Below are 19,996 nucleotides of genomic sequence, written 5' to 3'. Positions count from 1 at the left end.
TCTTACCCTTCTTCTTTATAAATGTTCAGCTACCTCTCAATTCTCCATCTTCTCTCAGTCCCTAGCTCTCCCATTTCCCATCTCACTCCTTTCCCAGCCTATTTCCTTCTATCTACTCCCCATTACCACATTTCTACCACTGTACTCACTCATCTTGTCATCTCCCTTTTGACCTCATCCATATGGCTCACCACTTTCAGAATTCCCCTCCCTCTCTCCACTGGTCAGATTGTAACTCCCTGTCCCTTTCTTTCCATCTCCTGCCTAGCATCTTCTTATCCCAGCTATCTTCCCTCCTGCCCTCCCATGGGTCCATCTCTCTTCCTCTATCTCCATGGTCCAACATTTTGCTCCCTCTTTTCTGTTTTCTTCTTCCCTCCCCCTTTGATGCTGAACAATGAAATGGAGGGGGAAAAAAGAGAGATGCTGCATCTCTGCCTTCCATCCACATACCTAACATTTCTCCCTCCTTCCCATCCCAAGATCCAACTTCTCTCCCTTTCTCTTCCCAACTGACCCTATCCCATCTCTCCCCCTGCCTGCCTGCCTCCCTTCCCCAGGTCCACCATTTCTTCCTTTCTCTTCCCAACAGTTCTCCCTTCAAATATCTCTTTCCCTCTTCCTCCACACCAATGCTATAAATTCTGTGCAGGGTATCAGGATTATGCAGGTACGATGAACTAGACCATTTCTAGAATGCTTTTGAAGAGTTATCAAATGTATCTACAATTGATCTGGATCTCTAGAGCAGTGTTCCTCAACCTTTTGACACCTATGGACCGGCGGAAATAAAATAATTATTTGGGCACTGGCACCAGTCCATGGACCGGCAGTTGAAGAACACTTGGATAAGTCATGCCCATCTCCACTCAATCTCTGCCCCAAACCCCGCCCCCATAATAGTACTAATTGTAACACCATTTGTTCCATTCATTTTTCATATAAACACACAATATAATTGTATTAACAGCACATAATGCTTAACCACAAAATTGAAATACACAAAGCACACCGTATGCTTTTTAACATTCATTCCTACCATAAAACAGATAACCCCATGCAAATGCAGGACCAAAAATTAAAAGTACTAATATTTACATACCCTAAGATGCAAGGCTCTGCAAGCAGTACAACCTCAGAGGAAAACAAACAAATGCATTTCTTCCTGATCAGACAAATCAATCACTAAATTAAAAAAAATAAAAGCATTTCCCCTACCGTTGTTGTCTCTCTCCCTCCATGTGCCTTTTCTGGCCTGCCCCCCGGTGTTATCTTTGGGCCGGTCCACTTTGCGATCAATGCAGCATTTTCGGGCCGGCTCCCTGAGTGCTGCATTGCACAAAGCTGTGGGCAGCAGCTCCTCGCATGCATCCCGCGCCTCATCTGGAAGCCTTCCCTCTGACGTTGTGGTGTCAGAGAGAAGGCTTCCGGTTCAAGCGCAGGCCGCGTGGAGGAGCCTTTTCCCTTGGCTTTGTGCACTGCAGCACTCAGGAAACTGGCCCGAAGACGCCGCGTTGATCGCACTGTGGACTGGCGGCTGAAGAACGCTGTCTTGGGCCCGATGGACATGCCAGCCCTGTGAACCGGCAGAAAATGTCTGCAGACTGGCAACGGTCCACGGACTGGCGGTTGAAGAACACTGCTCTAGAGCACCTGGTTTTTCTAGAGCACCTGGGCATTTCCACCAGCTGTGTGCAGTGAACTTTTATCTCTCTACATGAGGAACTATCCTCTGGGAATAATTTTTAGTCTTCTTCCTTTTGGATAGAGTGATTGTCATTCAAACAGTCATAACTGCCAATGCAAAAATTAGAAATAAATTTAAAGAAATGGATCAAGTTATTTTGGTCTGTTCCCATTTTGTACTGTATATGAAGGTTTCAATCCCTTATACAAAGTTCTGAGTTTATTCAAGACCACATATATGAAATACCCCAAAATACTCACCAATTTCACCAATTAATAATTCAGAAACTCCAGTCCGAGTCTCAGGACTCCTACAGCCACTTTGGTTCTTGGGACACATTTTTTTTGCAAGCCGCGCACCAATCCTCTTCCCTGTCTCTACTCCAGGGGTGTCCAACCCGCGGCCCGACAAGGAGTTTTGTGCGGCCCAGCTTCTCTCTCCCTCCGACGGTAGTTTTCTGGCCGGCTCCCTTCTGCAGTCAGGCTTTTGATGCTGGTGGTGCGGATGCAAGATGACAGCCGGGCGCTCACCTAAATTAGCTGGGCGCAGCGCCCGGCTAAAACACGCTAGGGAGAACACTGCATATAGGAGAGACGTGTTTCTTTCCGGAGACTTGGGCGTGGGGTCTCGGTCTCAGATTGGTATTCTTCTTCGCTTACCATGACCAAGAGTATAGGATTCTGTACAGTTTCTGGGATCCATATTGCTGACTCCACTGGGAACTTCGACTTGCTTTCCCCTTCTTACGCTACAGCAGTCGCTTTTGTTCCGGTGGTTCCCGGTTTCTCAGGCTCCAATTATTTGGTATGCTCCTCCTGCATCGCTCTGTATGATTTCTCTTTTCAAGGCATGCCTCAGTCTTTGCTGGACTAGCTCATGACCACCGACCATCCCGGGCTGTTGGGTTGGGGGGCTCGATGGCTTCCATCCTCAGCTCCAGGAGTCTGGTCTTCAGAGGCGACTCAGTACTTGTTCATTCTTCTACTCTTGAGCAGGGTCAGGCTACTTTTCTGGAGCTTCAGATCATTCTTCCGGATTGCCGCTGAGGGTCCTTTTGGTCAGTATTAGGATGGGGGTATTTCTCTACAGCTTGGGCAGTAGTTGTTGTACTCAGTTGGCAGGTGAAGTTGTTCTGCTTCAATGGGTGGACTCTCATCTTCGTCTTCTGTTGGCAGATCCTTTTATGGATCAGGATAAGTGTTTGGATAGATTTTCTCTCTGCGGAATCTGAGCATGGCCCATTTCTTGTATGTTAGTGTACAGCGCTGTGTACGCTCTGGAAAGTGTGCATGTTAGTAATAGTGTAATCTTCTGCATCCTGGATATTGAGATTTGTGGCTCAGGCGGTCCAGCTCTTTTTATGGACGTGAGATCTCCTTGACCTAGACCTCATGGCCTCGTCTCTCAATTCTAAGCTTCCTAGTTTCTTCGGCGAGCCCAGGGAGTGGGAGTTAGAGGGGGTAGCTGCATGGCTCCTTTCTCGCCTCTGCCTTCTCTTTTTCAGTGTTTTCCGCTGGCTGATGATGGCTTGGATTTGCCATCTCGAGCTCGCTTTCCGGGCACAGTATTTGTAGAATCTCTGGATTGGTGGCGCTATCCTTACTATGTGGATTTGATGAGTCTTTCGACAGCCGGACTAAGAAGTTTCCTGGTATCTCTGGCTTTGCTCGCCTAGGGTCCGAGCAACATGGATATTTGTACTACTTTAGTATTACGACCTAGTTTTTTGAAAAATCTTGGCTGACGTGTAAGGGTTATGCGAAGCAGGTTGTTTCTTCTCTTATCCAGGTGCTACGGACATCTTCTCCTGTGGCTTCTGCTTCCTTTTGGAGATTTTTTCCTTTCTTGGGTGCTTCTTAACGTTTGAACCACTCCAGAGTTCCTTTTTGGCACAAGTGTATTGCCGAGGGCTTAGCGTTCTATTCCCTTCAGCTTCTAGTGTCATTCTTGGCTTGTTACATGGGCTAGATATATTGCTCTTCGCTTACTTCTCAGCTTCATGTAGTTCAGTTCCTAAACAGAGGTATATTCATGCGCCTCTTAGAAAGCCCGGTTTGGAGTACAGTCTTCACGTACTTCTTCTCAGTTTACCGAAGGCTTCATTTCATCCTTGTATTTTGGGACTCTAAAGGGCTGTGCTGTTGAACATGGAGTTTCTTGTGGCCATAGCTTCAACTCTGCAGTTTTCTATGTTGCAGGCCTTGTTCAGTGGGGATTCCTATTTCTGATTTCCGAAATATGGGGGTATCAGTTCGGATGGTACCACTATTTATTTCTAGGGGGGTATCATCCTTTCTTTTATGTCATGCTCGCTTTTCCTTCCTTCTTCCTGGGAGGAGAAATTGGGAGCAGTGCTTTTATTCACTGCATTTTTTGGTATGTACGTAGCGTTCTCCGCGAGCTCAGTTTCTAACGACTTTTAGTTGTTTATATCTCCTTTGTGTATTCTTCAAGGGACGCCTCAAACGTATGGCGGCGTCCGAAGCCTCCATCGCTCGATGGGTCCAGAAGGACATTCTTTATGCTTGCTTGCTGGCAGGGAAGCGATTGGCGAAAGAACTTCATGACCATTCCGCCGGAGCGATGGCTACTTCTTGGGCTCGGCCCAGAGGTTTTTCCTTGGAGGAGATTTGTCTCGCGGCTAATTGGTCTTCCGAGAGTGCTTTCTCTCCGCATGTGGGGTTTTGTGCTTCGGTTGTTGTGGAGGCGGCGTTTGCTTCCCACCCAGATTGAGGATTGCTTTGCTACATCCCATTGGTCTCTGGATTCATCTGCTGTTGTTGCTAGGGAAGGAAAAATTTTGTTCTTACCTGTTAATTTTCTTTCCCTTAGACGCAGCAGATGAATCCAGAGTAGAGAGTTGCGCGGGGACAGAAATCCCACCCGTCCCCGCGAGGAATCACCTACGTCCCCGCCCGTCCCTATAAACTACAGAAATAGTTATTTCATTTAATTATGCTACTGAATTAAAGGCTCTGGTAGAAACCCATTTAAAAATAAGCAAAAAGACTTTATGAATTTGGAAATATTAATTGGGAAGAATACATACTTTGTAAACGGGTTTCTACCAGAGCCTCTAATGTTTATAAATTTTTATCAACACAACTAATATACTACTTTATCCTTAAGCAAAAAAAAAGAAAAAAAAAAAGAATTTTTTTCCTACCTTTATTGCCTGGTTTCTGCTTTCTTCATGTTCTCATTCAATTCCTTCCATCCACTGCCTCTCTTCTCTCTGTGTCTTCCATTTGCTCTGTTACTGTGCCTCTCCCTTTCTCCCCCCTCCCAAATTGGTCTGGCACCCATCTTTTTCCCTCCGCTCCCCCCATAGTCTGGCACCTCTGTCTTCTTCCCTGCCAGCGTCTTCTTCCCATTCCCTCTTCCCCATTTCCTTTCAGTGTCCTTCTCCCCCACCATCTTCCCCATGTCCTGTCAGGCAGCGTCCTTCTCCCCCCTCTGCCTTCCCCATGTCCTTTCAGCGTCCTTCTCCCCCCTCTGCCTTCCCCATGTCCTTTCAGCATCATTCTCCCCCCTCTGCCTTCCCCATGTCCTTTCAGCGTCCTTCTCCCCCCTCTGCCTTCCCCATGTCCTTTCAGCGTCCTTCTCCCCCCTCTGCCTTCCCCATGTCCTTTCAGCGTCCTTCTCCCCCCTCTGCCTTCCTCATGTCCTTTCAGCGTCCTTCTCCCCCCTCTGCCTTCCCCATGTCCTTTCAGCGTCCTTCTCCCCCCTCTGCCTTCCCCATGTCCTTTCAGCGGCCTTCTCCCACCCCTGTTTTCCCCATGTCCTTTCAGTGGCATTCTCCACCCCTTTGTCTTCCCCAGTGCTTTCAGGGTCCTTCCCCCCCCTTCCTCCCGTTTACCCCATGTCCTTTCAGCGTTCTTTTCCACCCCTTTGTCTTCCCCAGTGATTTCAGCGGCCTTCTCCCCCCTTAAGCGTCTTTTCTCCTCCACTCCACCTTTCCTCCCTCCTTGCCTCCACCTTTGTGGCGCTTTTGTACCCGACCAACAACAGAACAGGCCCGGTCGGACAAAATCCCTGTCCTGTAGCCGCGAATCTAAATTACCTTCTTACAGCAGCTGGAATAGTGAAGCTGCTGTAAGAGGTAATTTAGATTATCCCAGGACAAGCAGGCAGCATATTCTTAACACATGGGTGACGTCACCGACGGAGCCCTCGGTACGGACCTTTTTAACTAGAAGTTTCTAGTTGGCCGCACCGCGCGTGCGCGAGTGCCTTCCCGCCCGACGGAGGAGAGCGTGGTCCCCAGTTTCTTCGTTTCCGCGGAGCGAAGAAGACGCGTGTATTTTTTCAACGGCCGTTGAAATCACTTTTTGCCTTCCCGCTCGCGCTTTTTTTCTAAATTTTTCTCCTTCTACCTTCGGGTTTACCTTTTATTTGAATTGCAAAAAAAAAAAAAAAAAACTTGGATTTTTTCCTTTTCCTTTCGTTTTTGCCCCGGCGGGGCCTGTTGCCATTATACAGGCCTCGGACTTCGATTTTGCGGAGGCTATCTTCCCCTTCATGCCCCCGCAGGTCGGTTTTAAGAAGTGCCAGCGGTGTGCACGCCCGATCTCCGTATCTGACCCACACAATTGGTGTTTGCAGTGCCTGGGTCCGGAGCATCGGGCGGACTCCTGCACCCGCTGTGCCACTTTGCAAAAACGAACTCTTAAAAACCGAAGAATACAGCAAACTCTTCTCTTCGGCACCGAGTCGGCGATGGACTCCTCACCTTCAACGGCGGTACCGCAAAAATCGGCACCGTCCAGCTCGACACCGACCGACCCCGCGTCGGCGCCACTGGCGCCAGGTAAGCCGGCTAAGAAGCCTTCCTCTTCCCTCGAGCGCCCTCCTGCTACGGTGGCGACACCGTCCCTACCGGCATCGCACCGGTCCCGTAAACGCTCTGCCCCGATATCGGTGAGTGCCTCGTCATCGGCCTCCTCATCGCCGGGGCGTGGAGCGGCATCCAAGGAACCGAAGAAAAAGAAAGCGGTTCCGATGCCACCCTTAGATGACCGTATCTCGGCCATCCTGCAAACTCAGCTTCAGGAGCAGTTGAAGAAACAACTTGAACAACTGCTACCCTCTATCCTGGCACCGCTCCTTCCGGTACCAGACCGGCCCGAGCCCCGCACCGAGCCCCCGGTATCCACTCCTTCGGTACCGGTAAACACCTCTATGCCGATCCTTTCGGCCCAACACCTTCATGATGATCCAGTGGTTCATTCTCAACCCACAGTGGATCCTCCTCGGCACCAGGCGGTACGGCACTCTTCTCGGGACCGAGAACGACGCCGATCGTCCTCCCCCGGTACCGTTTCGGTGCGCTCTGGTAAATCTTTGTCCAAGACTCGCCACACCGCACCCTCCACCCCGGTGTCCCGACATGCACCAGAGGTCAGGGACCCTGATTTATGGGAGGAGACTCCCCTCGGTACCGAGGAGGATCCCTCCTCATCTGATGAGGAACCATCGGCACCTGATGCCACCTCTAAACCTGAACAGTCCTCTTTTTCTAAATTTCTGAGGGAAATGTCTGCTGCTCTGTCCCTTCCCCTGGAATCTGACTCCAAAAAGTCCCAAGCCTTTTTAGAAGCCTTAGACTTTGAGCAACCTCCTAAGGAGTTCCTCAAGCTTCCCGTGCATGATATCCTACGGGAGACATTCTACAAAAACTTGGAAAATCCCCTCACGGTACCGGGAGCTCCCCGTAAACTGGACAACCTTTACCGTGTCATCCCTATTCCTGGATTCGACAAATCTCAATTGCCCCATGAGTCCCTTCTGGTGGAATCCACCTTAAAAAAGACTCAGGGCTCCAGTGTCTATGCCTCTACCCCTCCTGGCAGAGAAGGTAAGACAATGGACAAGTTTGGCAAGAGGCTTTACCAAAATGCCATGCTTGCCAACAGGGCAAACAACTATTCCTTCCATTTTTCCTTCTATCTCAAACACTTGGTCCAACAGCTGTCTGCTCTCCAGAAGTACCTACCTGAGCGCAAGGTCCCGCTATTCCAACAGCACATCTCTGGCCTTCTCCAAATGCGCAAGTATATGGTCCGCTCGATATACGACTCCTTCGAGCTCACCTCTCGGGCCTCGGCCATGGCCGTAGCCATGCGTCGCCTGGCCTGGCTCAGAGTCTCCGACCTGGACATCAACCACCAGGACCGTCTGGCCAACGCCCCCTGTCTCGGGGATGAGCTTTTTGGAGAGTCACTGGATTCCACCACCCAGAAACTCTCTGCCCATGAGACCAGGTGGGACACACTGATCAAGCCGAAAAAGAAGGCACCGCCTACCCGACCTTATCGGCCACAAACATCTTATCAACGGAGGTTCTCAGCAAGGCCACTCAATCCGCCTCCCCAGCAATCTAGGCGGCCCCGTCAACAGCAACATCACGCTCAGGCTCGATCTCAGGCCTCTCAACCCTCTAAGCCTCCTCAGCCTGCTAAACAATCTCAGCCCTTTTGACTCTTCTCTCCAGGGCATAGCCAGTCATCCACCCTTGCTACCTCTCCCACAGCCCATCGGGGGTCGTCTCACCATTTTCTCCAGCCGTTGGGAACTCATCACATCGGACCAGTGGGTCCTCAACATCATCCGCCACGGCTACTCTCTCAACTTCCAGACTCCACCTCCGGACAACCTTCCCGTAGAGTCTGCTTCAAACTCATCTCAAACCCCCCTCCTCCTGAGGGAGGTTCAATCCCTCCTCCTTCTCAATGCCATCGAAGAAGTACCTCCAGATCAAAGGGGGCAGGGATTCTACTCCCGCTACTTTCTGGTACCCAAAAAGACGGGAGACCTCCGTCCCATTCTCGATCTCAGGGACCTCAACAAGTGTCTGGTCAAGGAAAAGTTCAGAATGCTCTCCCTTGCCACGCTCTACCCTCTTCTTTCTCAACACGACTGGCTATGTTCCCTGGACCTCAAAGAGGCCTACACTCACATCTCCATCAATCAACATTCTCGCCGCTACCTGCGGTTCCAGGTACTGCACCATCACTATCAGTACAAGGTGCTACCGTTCGGCCTCGCTTCCTCACCCAGGGTCTTCACCAAGTGCCTTATAGTGGTAGCGGTCTTCCTCAGGTCTCACAACCTCCAAGTGTTCCCCTACTTGGACGATTGGTTGGTGAAAGCACCTTCATCTCAACTCGTGCTACAAGCCACTCATCACACCATCTCTCTCCTCCACCTCCTGGGGTTCGAGATCAACTACCCCAAGTCGCACTTGCTTCCCACCCAGCGACTTCAATTCATTGGAGCAGTTCTGGACACCACGCTAATGAGGGCCTTTCTCCCCTCCGATCGCCAGCGAACTCTGCTCCATCTCTGCCGTCAGGTACTCAGGCACCCCTCCATCCCTGCCCGACAGATGATGGTCCTACTGGGCCACATGGCCTCGACGGTGCATGTCCTTCCTCTGGCACGCCTCCACCTTCGTACGCCTCAGTGGACTCTCGCCAACCAATGGTCACAGACTACGGACCTTCTTTCTCATCCCATATCTGTGACATCATCTCTTCAGCAATCTCTCCAATGGTGGTTGAACTCCTCAAATCTTTCCAGGGGTCTGCTTTTTCATCTGCCCCCCCACTCTATGATCATCACCACAGATGCGTCCCCCTACGCATGGGGAGCTCACCTAGGAGATCTACGCACCCAGGGTCTTTGGACCCCACAGGAACGTCGTCATCACATCAATTTCCTGGAACTCAGAGCCATGTTCTACGCCCTCAAGGCTTTCCAACATCTCCTCTGCCCTCAAGTCCTCCTCCTCTGCACGGACAATCAAGTCGCCATGTACTACATAAACAAGCAAGGCGGTACCGGATCTCGCCCCCTTTGTTTGGAGGCTCTGCGCATCTGGACCTGGGCCACGGACCGCAATCTCTTTCTCAGGGCGGTCTATATCCAGGGCGAACAGAACTCTCTGGCCGACAATCTCAGTCGCATCCTTCAACCCCACGAGTGGACGTTGGACCCCCCGACTCTGCTCTCCGTCTTTGCTCGATGGGGCACTCCACAGGTGGACCTCTTTGCAGCTCCTCACAATCATCAGCTGCCCCTATTCTGCTCCAGACTCTTCTCTCCTCACCGTCTGGCCCCGGATGCATTCCTGCTCGATTGGAGGGATCGGTTCCTGTATGCCTTCCCTCCACTTCCTCTGATGTTGCGGACCTTGTCCAAACTCCGCAAGGACAACGCCACCATGATTCTCATCGCACCTCGGTGGCCTCGCCAACACTGGTTCTCCCTCCTGCTCCAGCTCAGCTCCAGGGAGCCCATTCCTCTTCCTGTGTTTCCTACTCTACTTACGCAACAGCATCAGTCTCTGCTACATCCCAATCTGTCTTCGCTCCACCTGACAGCTTGGTTTCTCTCGGGCTGACCTCTCCGGAGAACCTATCTCAACCGGTCCGCCTCATTTTGGACGCGTCCAGGAAACCGGCCACTCTCCAATGTTACCATCAGAAGTGGACCAGATTTTCCTCCTGGTGTCTCCGGCATCATCAGGAACCCACCTCCTTAGCGGTGGAAACTGTCTTGGAATATTTGCTCTCTCTGTCCAACGCTGGCCTCAAAACTACCTCCATCAGAGTCCACCTCAGTGCCATCACTGCGTTTCATGAGCCTATTTTCGGAAAACCTCTCACGGCTCATCCTCTGGTTTCCAGATTCATGAGAGGCCTCTTCAACATCAAACCGCCTCTCAAGCCTCCTCCTGTCGTCTGGGACCTGAATGTGGTTCTCTCAGCTCTTATGAAACCTCCGTTTGAGCCTCTTGCCACAACTTCTCTCAGGCTTCTAACCTGGAAGGTGCTTTTCCTAATTGCCATCACCTCTGCCAGGAGGGTTAGCGAACTACATGCACTGGTTGCCGACCCACCTTTCACTATTTTTCACCATGACAAGGTTGTTTTGCGCACCCACCCTAAATTCCTTCCCAAGGTGGTCTCAGCTTTTCACCTCAACCAGTCCATTGTGCTGCCCGTCTTCTTCCCTAAGCCTCACTCGCATCCTGGGGAACAGGCGTTGCACACGCTGGATTGTAAGCGTGCCCTTGCTTACTATCTTGATCGTACCAGAGCTCACCGAACAGCCCCTCAGCTCTTTTTGTCTTTCGACCCCAACCGTTTGGGTCGTCCTGTCTCCAAACGGACACTTTCAAATTGGCTTGCTGCCTGTATTGCTTTCTGCTACGCTCGGGCCGGTCTCTCACTGGAAGGAACTGTCACGGCCCACAGAGTCCGAGCTATGGCTGCTTCCGTGGCTTTCCTCCGCTCCACGCCCATCGAGGAAATCTGCAAGGCGGCCACTTGGTCCTCAGTTCACACGTTCACTACTCACTACTGTCTGGATGCATTCTCCAGACGGGATGGACACTTCAGCCAATCTGTGTTACAAAATTTGTTTTCCTAATGGCCAACCATCCCACCTCCCTCTTTGTTAGCTTGGAGGTCACCCATGTGTTAAGAATATGCTGCCTGCTTGTCCTGGGATAAAGCACAGTTACTTACCGTAACAGGTGTTATCCAGGGACAGCAGGCAGATATTCTTAAGTCCCACCCACCTCCCCGGGTTGGCTTCTTAGCTGGCTTATCCTAACTGGGGACCACGCTCTCCTCCGTCGGGCGGGAAGGCACTCGCGCACGCGCGGTGCGGCCAACTAGAAACTTCTAGTTAAAAAGGTCCGTACCGAGGGCTCCGTCGGTGACGTCACCCATGTGTTAAGAATATCTGCCTGCTGTCCCTGGATAACACCTGTTACGGTAAGTAACTGTGCTTTCGCGGCTACAGGGCAGGGAGATTTGTCGGCCGGGCCTGTTGTCGGTCGATCGGGGGACCTGACCAGCTGTGCACATTCTCCGGGGCGGACCTCCCCCTCCCCCCTCTTTCGTACGCCATTGCCTTCTCCCTACCTGCCCTGCCGCACACAGCCGACCGGAAGTCTTCCTGATGTCAGCGCTGACGTCGGAGGAAGGGAGGGCTTTGCTTAAGCCCTCCCTCCGACGTCAGCGCTGACATCGGGAAGATTTCCGTTCGGCTGTGTGCTGCAACAGGGCAGGTAAGGAGAAGGAGACTACCCTCGCGGCTCGAGTGCACTGTGATCCAACCCCGCGGGATCCCCGCGACCCTCTGAGGCGTCCCCACGGGATCCCCGTGACCCAAAGGGGGAACCCGCGGGATCTCCGCGGGTCCCGCGGGATTCCCGTCATCCCCGTTCCCGTGCAGCTCTCTAATCCAGAGCCCCACCCTTTCTGGATATTGTGTCTCGGTTTTTTCTTTTGCAACTTTCGCAGTTTGTTATTATGGCAGGTTGTTTTCTGTATTATTGCATTTTGAGATTTGTTATGGGAAAGAAATTTTTTACATGCTATGCTTGGGCAAGGAGCTATACTGGATAAACAGGAGGAATGCCAGCCAATAGGACCACCTGTTAATCAGTTTCTCTATCTCCGCCTTTTGGTAGATGTGGGCTATCCCTTTGGTTTCTGGATTCATCTGCGTCTAAGGGAAAGAAAATTAACAGGTAAGAACATAATTTTTCTTTCTTTCTTTCTTTCTCTCTTTCTTTCTCTCTTCTCTTTCTCTTTTTCTCTCTCTTTTTCTCTCTCTCTCTCTTTTTCTCTCTCTTTCTCTCTCTCTTTTTCTCTCTCTTTTTCTCTCTCTCTCTCTTTTTCTCTCTCTTTCTCTCTCTCTTTTTCTCTCTCTTTCTCTCTCTCTTTTTCTCTCTCTTTCTCTTTTTCTCTCTCTTTCTCTTTTTCTCTCTCTTTCTCTTTTTCTCTCTTTTTCTCTCTCTTTCTCTTTTTCTCTCTTTTTCTCTTTTTCTCTCTTTTTCTCTCTCTCTCTCTTTTTCTCTCTTTCTCTCTCTCTCTCTCTCTTTCTCTCTCTTTCTCTCTCTTTCTCTCTCTCTCTCTCTCTTTCTCTCTCTCTAATTCTCTCATCAAGAGCACATCAGCAATATAGTCAAATGTTGCTTTTATCGTTTATCTAAATTAGATTATTGTAATTCACTTCTGTTAAAAATCACTCAAAAGGAAAAAAAACGTTTGCAAATAATCCAAAATACTGCAATTAAAATCATTCACAATGGTAAAAAATACAATCATGTAACACCTTTTTTAATAAACTCACACTGGCTTCCCATTAATCAACGAATAACATACAAAATATTACTCTTAACATTTAAAACATTATCCACAAATGAACCACAATTCATAGACCGGTTACTAGTTCCACATAACTCGACTCGTTCCCTGCGGTCTACAACACAAGGGCTGCTTATGGTTCCTTCTTTGAAAATCATTGGAACCAGACGTCATGACATATTTTCAGTTATGGCCCCTCTTACCTGGAATACTCTCCCCTTATACATAAGAGAAGTTAAAGATCTTAATTTATTTAAAACTAACTTAAAAACTTTTCTTTTCAAAGCTTCTTATAATCTTTAAAATAACTCTTTTTATCCCAATCCTAATGTTTTTTCCTTTACTCGGCTCTTACTCTCTTCTCTAGAAAAACAGCAATTTTGTAACTTTTTGCCCACCTTTGCCCTTTCCTTATGTATCCAAGTTAGTCTGTATTGTCAGTTTGTTTTCTTACCCCCCCCCTTTTAAGGTTGTACACCATATATTTTTTTAAATGTTACTCGCTTAGTATGTAATAAGCGATTTATCAAATTTAATAAAAACTTGAAACTTGAAAGGGGAGAGTCAGCGCGCGTGAAAGTTAAAAAAAAAAAAAAAAATTGGGTCTAGACGCGTGCGCAGACCATCTACAGATAGTCTGCGCATGCATTGGGAAGGCGGCAGAGCCAGGGGTAGCAGAAAGGACATGTCAGGCAGGCGTTCTGGGCAGGCTGTTCGGGGCTGCAGGAGATCAGGGCTGACAGGACAGAGATCAGGCTTCAATAGAGCAGGAGAGTCGGAAAGACGTTTTCGACTGCTGCCCAGCAGTCGCTTCTTCAGTTGATCAGCCAGCCCAGTCGGATGTGAATTTTTGTGTTGTAAATCGCGTCCCTGCCAACTGTGCATGCATTTCCCCTAATTTGCATGCACAGATTGGAAGTGGATCGCAGGAGAGGTAAGTGAATCAGGCTGGAGGGAAATTTGGTCGTAAAGGGGTCGCAAACCGATCGGTTTGCTTTGTGAATCTAGGCCTTTGTTCTTTTGACATTACCCCATGAACATTAACCTCGGAATTGATAGATGCACAATCAGAACGTACCATAGAAACTGCTCTTTAGAGGTTGGAGTGCATAGTTACAATGGCTCTGCACAGTTCATCCATATTGACTACTGCAGGCTTAATCAACTCTCCAAAATGGTCACTACTAATCTCAGAAGATAAGATCTTACCAATATCTGTGTTGGCTGCCGTTGACTGGGCTTCAGGGGGATCTTCTTTACCAGCAACTCGCCTCCCACTGCTCCTCAAGGGCTCCCCAGTAATACCTATCCTTGGGTCAGCTGGATTACCTCCTTCTCCACAGAATTCTCTCTCCCTGGTTGGAGAGGAGCCTAATCAAAACTAAGGTTCGCCAAGAGATTTGGCGTCCTTCCTGAAGTCAGGGGTATCTCCTTCTGATAATTCATCACTCCGAGATCCAGCAACGTCTACATGACATTTCTGGAGCTCCTGGCTACCAGAGGATTAAGCAAGGAGGCTCCCTTCCTCTTCCCCATTGCAAATGTGATTTCAAAAGACAAACCGCCAAAGAAAACTCACATCTCCAGTTGGAGACTGTCCATCAGAGCAGAGAAACCCCAAAAGCTACAATGCAGCAGGGAAAGAGGGCAGAGAAGACAGCGCTGGTGAGGAGCTCCGCATCAGAGGTCTGTCCCTCTCTCCATCTTGGATCTAGAAGAAGCTCCCTACACAATTCTCGCACAAATTTCATTTACTCTGATTTTTTTTTTAAATATAATTCAAACTACATTGCCTTTTAACAGCACAAGTTCTGTTCACCATAACTTATTTATGCACACATATAGTTTGGTAATTCAGATACTTTCTTTATTTTCAGTCTACAAATGCAGATTGACATAGATAAGAACATAGATCTACTTTTGGAGGTATGTTTTCATTTATCTGCTTAAATTTTTTTAGAATTATTTTCTCCAAATTTTCATTTGTATATGGCTTGATGATAACTTTATTCTATTTACTTATATTGAATACTGTTATAATATATGTTGTAAGCATAAGTTTGATTTAGATGCCTTGGGTTTTCCTTATTTCTTTTATTATTAGCATGTTTGTTTTAAGGAAATTGTATTTCTGGTTCTAAATATTTTTCTTTAGCGCCGGCAGCAGATGAATCCAGAGACTAGTGGGATAGCACACATCTACCAGCAAGTGGAGATGGAGAACTGACTTTGCAGGTGTATATCTTGGATGGAACTCTTCCTGGCCAGCCAGTCAGTGTGCTCTATCTCCAGCAGGTTGGATGACTGCTATCTTTCTAGCTCTTGGCTTCAGCTCCTGGAATTGGAAAGCTGTTCACTCCTGTTGCTTCGGCTTCAGTAGAGTTTAGGGTGTTGGCCAGACTGAGCCAACTTTGGGTGCAACACCTGGGCCCTCCCAGGTCCCTTCCCAACCATCCTCACCCATGGAGAAAAGGAGTGTTTGGTTTGGAGGTCCTCTTCTTTCCCATAATGGAAACCCCCTCCCCCCAAAAAAACAACCCCCGAGCCAGGTTTGCCGGCACAGTTGCTGTGTGCTGCAGTGCAGGAAACTGTCCTTTGCTTTTCAATCACCGGGATGCTTGTGAGTACTGGGTAACAGTTCTGTTTGTTGTGTGTGCAGGCCGGGGAAGAGTTGTCTGGGGGGCACGGTCCGCATTGTAGTGGAAGTAGCTAAACGCTGTGGGAAGTGGAGAATGCCAGCAGATGTGTGATCGGCCGCTTGTTTGGGGGATGCGGGTACTGCTGTGATGGACCATGTCTGGATTGGCGTTTAAAGGTCATTCCATATCAAGTGGACCAGGAGCCCACGCTCGACCCCCCCCCCCCCCACACACACACACTTGAAATCCTACTAAATTTTACAGGGGTGTTGTCTCGGATCTCAAATGAAATTCTGCAAAATATTTGGGATCTATCTCAATTTGGTCAGGAGCTAGGGGTGATTGAACAAAAGCAATTGATCCAATCCCATACCTCTGTGACCTAAAATGGCAACTTTGCTTAAGCACTGCGGCAGAAGGAAACTACCTAGGAGTCTGAAATTTTGCAGTTTGGTACAATACCTTGGGGCAAGTTTCTGTGCCAAGTTTGAAATCTTTTGCGAACGTGCTTCCATTTCTACATGTCAGCAAAGTAGGCAAAAAAATTCAAGAACGAAGAACTTCCGGCGGAAGCATGGGGCTGTGAGCAGGACGGGCTCGTGGCTCCGGCGCGCCCGCTGCAGACTAGACCAATAATCAGCTTTGAAGATCTCAGCTTCCGGTGTCGGCGTGCAGGGGAGTGCGGTCGGGCGTTCCTGCAGTGATCTCGCGGCTGTCTAGGGGATGGCCGCGCGTCAGGGAGCCACGGACCGTCAGCGCCGAAAACAGCCCGATCACAAGATGGCGGCGCACGTGGCATCAGCATTGCCAGAATCGCCTGAAACCCCCAGCTCTTTGTGGGTCGCGGAGGTCACTGCTGAGGTGCAGGCCGCGCTGGAGGGCACGCTGGGAGATAAACTGCAGCGTATTCTCGACAAGCTGGACATGTTGGACCAGAGGTTTGCAGCCCTGACCTCAGAGGTTCGGGAGACGCAGCAGAGGGTCAGTTCTACGGAGGATGCGGTGCAGAGGATCTCGCAGGAACAGGTGGACCACTCTACTTCTCTGGCGGCGCTCCGGGCCAAGGTGGAGGACCTGGAGAACAGGTCCCGCCGGAATAACCTGAGGTTCGTGAGCTTGCCTGAGTCTCTGGGGGATGCTGATTTGGGGGACTTTCTGCAGAGCTGGCTGCTGGAGTCTTTGGCCCTTCCGCAACAATTGGGTCCCATCTATATTGAGTGGGCGCATCGTCTAGGGTCCCGGCGGGATGGAGTGGAGCGTCCGCGGGTGGTTATCTGCCGCCTGCTCCACTATCGCCACAAGATTGCGGTCCTGTGGGCGCTGCGCCAGGGGAAGAAGCTGCTCTACAACAACAAACAGGTCCTCTGTTTCCAGGATTACTCAGCGGAGGTTTCGCAGGCTCGACGCAAGTTTTCTCCCCTTTGTTCCAGTCTTGTCCGGCGCAATATTCCTTTCTCTCCAATACCCTGCATGGTTGCGGGTGTTACACTCCGGCAGGCCGCACCATTTTGACACTCCAGAGGCGGCTCAGCGGTTTGTGGAGGAGAAGTTCCCGGAGGTGGCGCCGTGATCTTCCGCTGAGCTTCGTTGGGAGAGTTGTTCCCGCTGGGAGTTGGATGCTGTGGTTCTGGACTTCGAGAGTGCTGCACTGTCTCCTTCGAGGGCCTTCCTCCATGGATGTGGGGGCTTTTGCTGATTTCCCCCATGTTGCCCACTGTTTTTCACTTGTTGGGTTTTCTGCATTATGAGTTTGTTCTCCTTTGCTGTGTGTGTGTGGGGGGGTTGCGTGTTTGGTGTCCTGGTGAATGTGGGTGGGGGTTGGAGTGGCAGTGGATTGTGGGGGGTATGTTCTTTTGCGTGCAGGAAGAGTCTGGGTCGGGTCTTGTGGTGTGGTTGCGGTGAGTTCAGTCGGATCGTCTGTAGGGGGGTTGGTGGGTGTTCTGTTTGCTTGTTGGCTTGTTGGATGCCTGGGGTGCGAGTGGAGGTATTTTTTGTCTGGGGATCCTGTTATCTGGCTCTGTTTTTCTTGGGGTGGAGCATGGCTTGCCAGTTACGGGGTGTGTCTGGGGGCTGAGGTGTTCTGTGGGGGGCCTGCAGTGGGCGTGCCTGCTTTCTGGAAGTGGCACCAATTGGGGTGTGGTATATGGTTTGGTGTGGGTTACGGGGGGGGGGGTGGGGGGCGGATGGGGGGGGACCATGGGGAGGGTGTGGGGGGATCCTTTTTGGGTTCGACAGGTGGGGGATTGGCGGTGTTTTTTGTGTGTGTGGTTAGAGGGGTGGTGGCTAGGATGCTCCTCTGGCCTTTTCAGATGGGATATTTTGTATCTGCTTTTGGTTCTTTTTTAGTCTTTTCTGGAACCTAATTTGATATCTTGGAATGTGGGGGGGGATACACTCACCGATTAAACGGTATAAAATTTTGCAAGCCTTGAATCGTAGGAGGGCCTCTATTGCTTTTCTCCAGGAGACCCGGTTGTCCTCTGTGGAGCATGCTAAGCTCTGTTCTTGGTGGGTGGGTACACACTTGGAGGCTCCGGCTCTGGGGGGGAAGGGAGGGGTGGTGATACTTTTTCGCAAAGGCCTTCACCTCCAAACTCGCAAGGTGCTTCGGGATCCTGAAGGTCGGTACCTTATTGCTTCGGTCTCTCTAAACAATAAACCCTTATTGCTATGTAATCTGTATGCTCCTAACAATCCCTCTGCCAAATTTTTTCAGAAGTTGCGTAACCTTTTGTTGCAGTTTGGGGATATTCCTTTGATTCTCGGGGGTGACTTCAACGAGGTCCCTGATCCACGGCTGGATCATTCTTCTTCGGTGGGACGGGAGTCATTGCGGGCCTGTACTGGGGCTGGCCTGCTTGCTTCCTCTTTGAACTTATTGGATGTTTGGAGGGTTCTTCACCCGGTGGAGCGGGATTATTCCCATCTGTCTCGCGCACATGGGACGCTTTCACGCATTGATCTTATTCTCCTTTCCAGGGATCTCCTTCCTATGGTTCGGGAAGCCATCTTGGGTCCGATTGAGATCTCGGATCATGCAGGGTGGGCTTGCGTTGGCTTTGGGGAGCGCCTCGGGGGGGGGGAGGTGTTTCTTGGCGGTTCCCCTGTCATTTATACCGTAATACCCGCTTTCACGACTTTTTGTTGGCTAAATGGAGGGATTTCCAAACCACAAATCTGCAGCATCGAGAGGATCCCATCCTCTATTGGGAGGCTGCGAAGGCCGTGTTGCGTGGGGAAATCATGTTGTTTGTTGCCTTTGAGGCTAGAGCGCGTCATAGAGAGATTCTGGCCTGGGAGCATAGGGTTCGGATTCTGCGGCGCCGTTTTGCTAGCGCCGCCACATTGGCGCTTAAGACGCAGCTTTTGGAGGCGCAACAGGCCTTGAATGAACTTCTGCATAGGGGGGCTCAGTGATCTCGGGAACATTATCATTTTCAGCTTTTCCGGTTCGCCAATAAGAGTAGCAGGATGTTGGCGCGTTTAGCTCGCTCCTCTCGTGGGTCCGCGGGGGTCACGGCTTTGCGCGATGCACAGGGCACGCTTCACCATAAGACTGAGGATCTTAGTCGTATTTTGCGGGACTTTTTCGCTGACTTGTATGCTTCGCCGGGCCCGGATGATCTTGCTGGGGAGGTCTATTTGGACAGCTTGGATTTGCCCCATCTCTCTCCTGCTGACGCGGCGTTGTTGGAGCGCCCTGTGGGGGCGGAGGAAGTGGCGTGGGTGATTCGTGCTAGCCCGTTGGGCAAGGCTCCGGGACCCGATGGTTACCGTGGTGAATTTTATAAGTTGCTGGTGGATGAGGTCGCTCCGTTGTCTGAAATCTTTAATTTGAATGTGGCAAAGGGGTTTTTGCCCCGTTACTTGAACTCAGCTCAGATCATTGTTCTTCCTAAGCCGGGTAGGGACCCCACTCTGCCGGACTCCTATAGACCCATTTCCCTGCTGAACTTTGAGACGAAATTGATGGCTAAGGTGTTGGCGAATCGCTTGGCCCGTGTGCTGCCTTCCTTAGTGTCGGACCAGCAGGTAGGTTTTGTGCGTGCTCGGCCGGTATCTAAGAACCTTCGTCGTATCTTGCTGGCCCTGGAGAAGTCTGGAGTGGATGGCACCCCCGCTTTACTTGTAAGTTTTGATGCCGAAAAGGCTTTTGACCGGGTGCGGTGGGGGTTCCTCTTTGCTACGCTGCGGGCATATGGTTTTGGCCCTTTTTTTCTTAAGGCCCTTTTTTTCTTAACGCCCTTTTAGCGCTTTATAGTGATCCGGTGGCGAGGATCTCGGTGAATGGGGGCTTTTCGGAGCCCTTTTCCATTAACAGGGGGACCCGTCAGGGCTGTCCCCGTCGCCTTTGCTGTTTGTGCTTTCCTTGGATCCCTTGATCAGGGAGCTGCAATCCAATGTAGACATTAGTGGTCTTCATCTGGGTGCCTCTCATTTTAAGATTGCGGCCTTCGCCGATGATCTTTTGGTCTTTCTGACAGACCCGCAGCATTCGTTATCTA

At 50.3% G+C, this 19,996-nt stretch overlaps 1 protein-coding gene across 5 annotated transcripts in view; it reads left to right on the top strand.

Moving 5' to 3' along the window:
- COPS8 (COP9 signalosome subunit 8) overlaps nt 1-19,996 on the top strand; it is a 430,770-nt gene that overhangs the window by 41,652 nt on the left and 369,122 nt on the right. For 3 of the 5 annotated variants that reach the window (XM_033944269.1, XM_033944270.1, XM_033944268.1), the window contains one exon: nt 14,730-14,778. The exons of the other annotated variants lie outside the window; for them this stretch is intronic. In XM_033944269.1, the coding sequence (XP_033800160.1) occupies nt 14,737-14,778 (42 nt within the window). In that variant the 5' untranslated portion in view covers nt 14,730-14,736. The remainder of the gene's footprint in view (nt 1-14,729; nt 14,779-19,996) is intronic. 5 annotated transcript variants of the gene reach the window in all.

Source organism: Geotrypetes seraphini, chromosome 5 (assembly GCF_902459505.1).
Source record: "Geotrypetes seraphini chromosome 5, aGeoSer1.1, whole genome shotgun sequence".
Lineage (NCBI taxonomy): Eukaryota > Metazoa > Chordata > Amphibia > Gymnophiona > Dermophiidae > Geotrypetes > Geotrypetes seraphini.
Note: the sequence above shows the minus strand (reverse complement) of the source record. Positions and strands in the feature narration are given on the sequence as shown.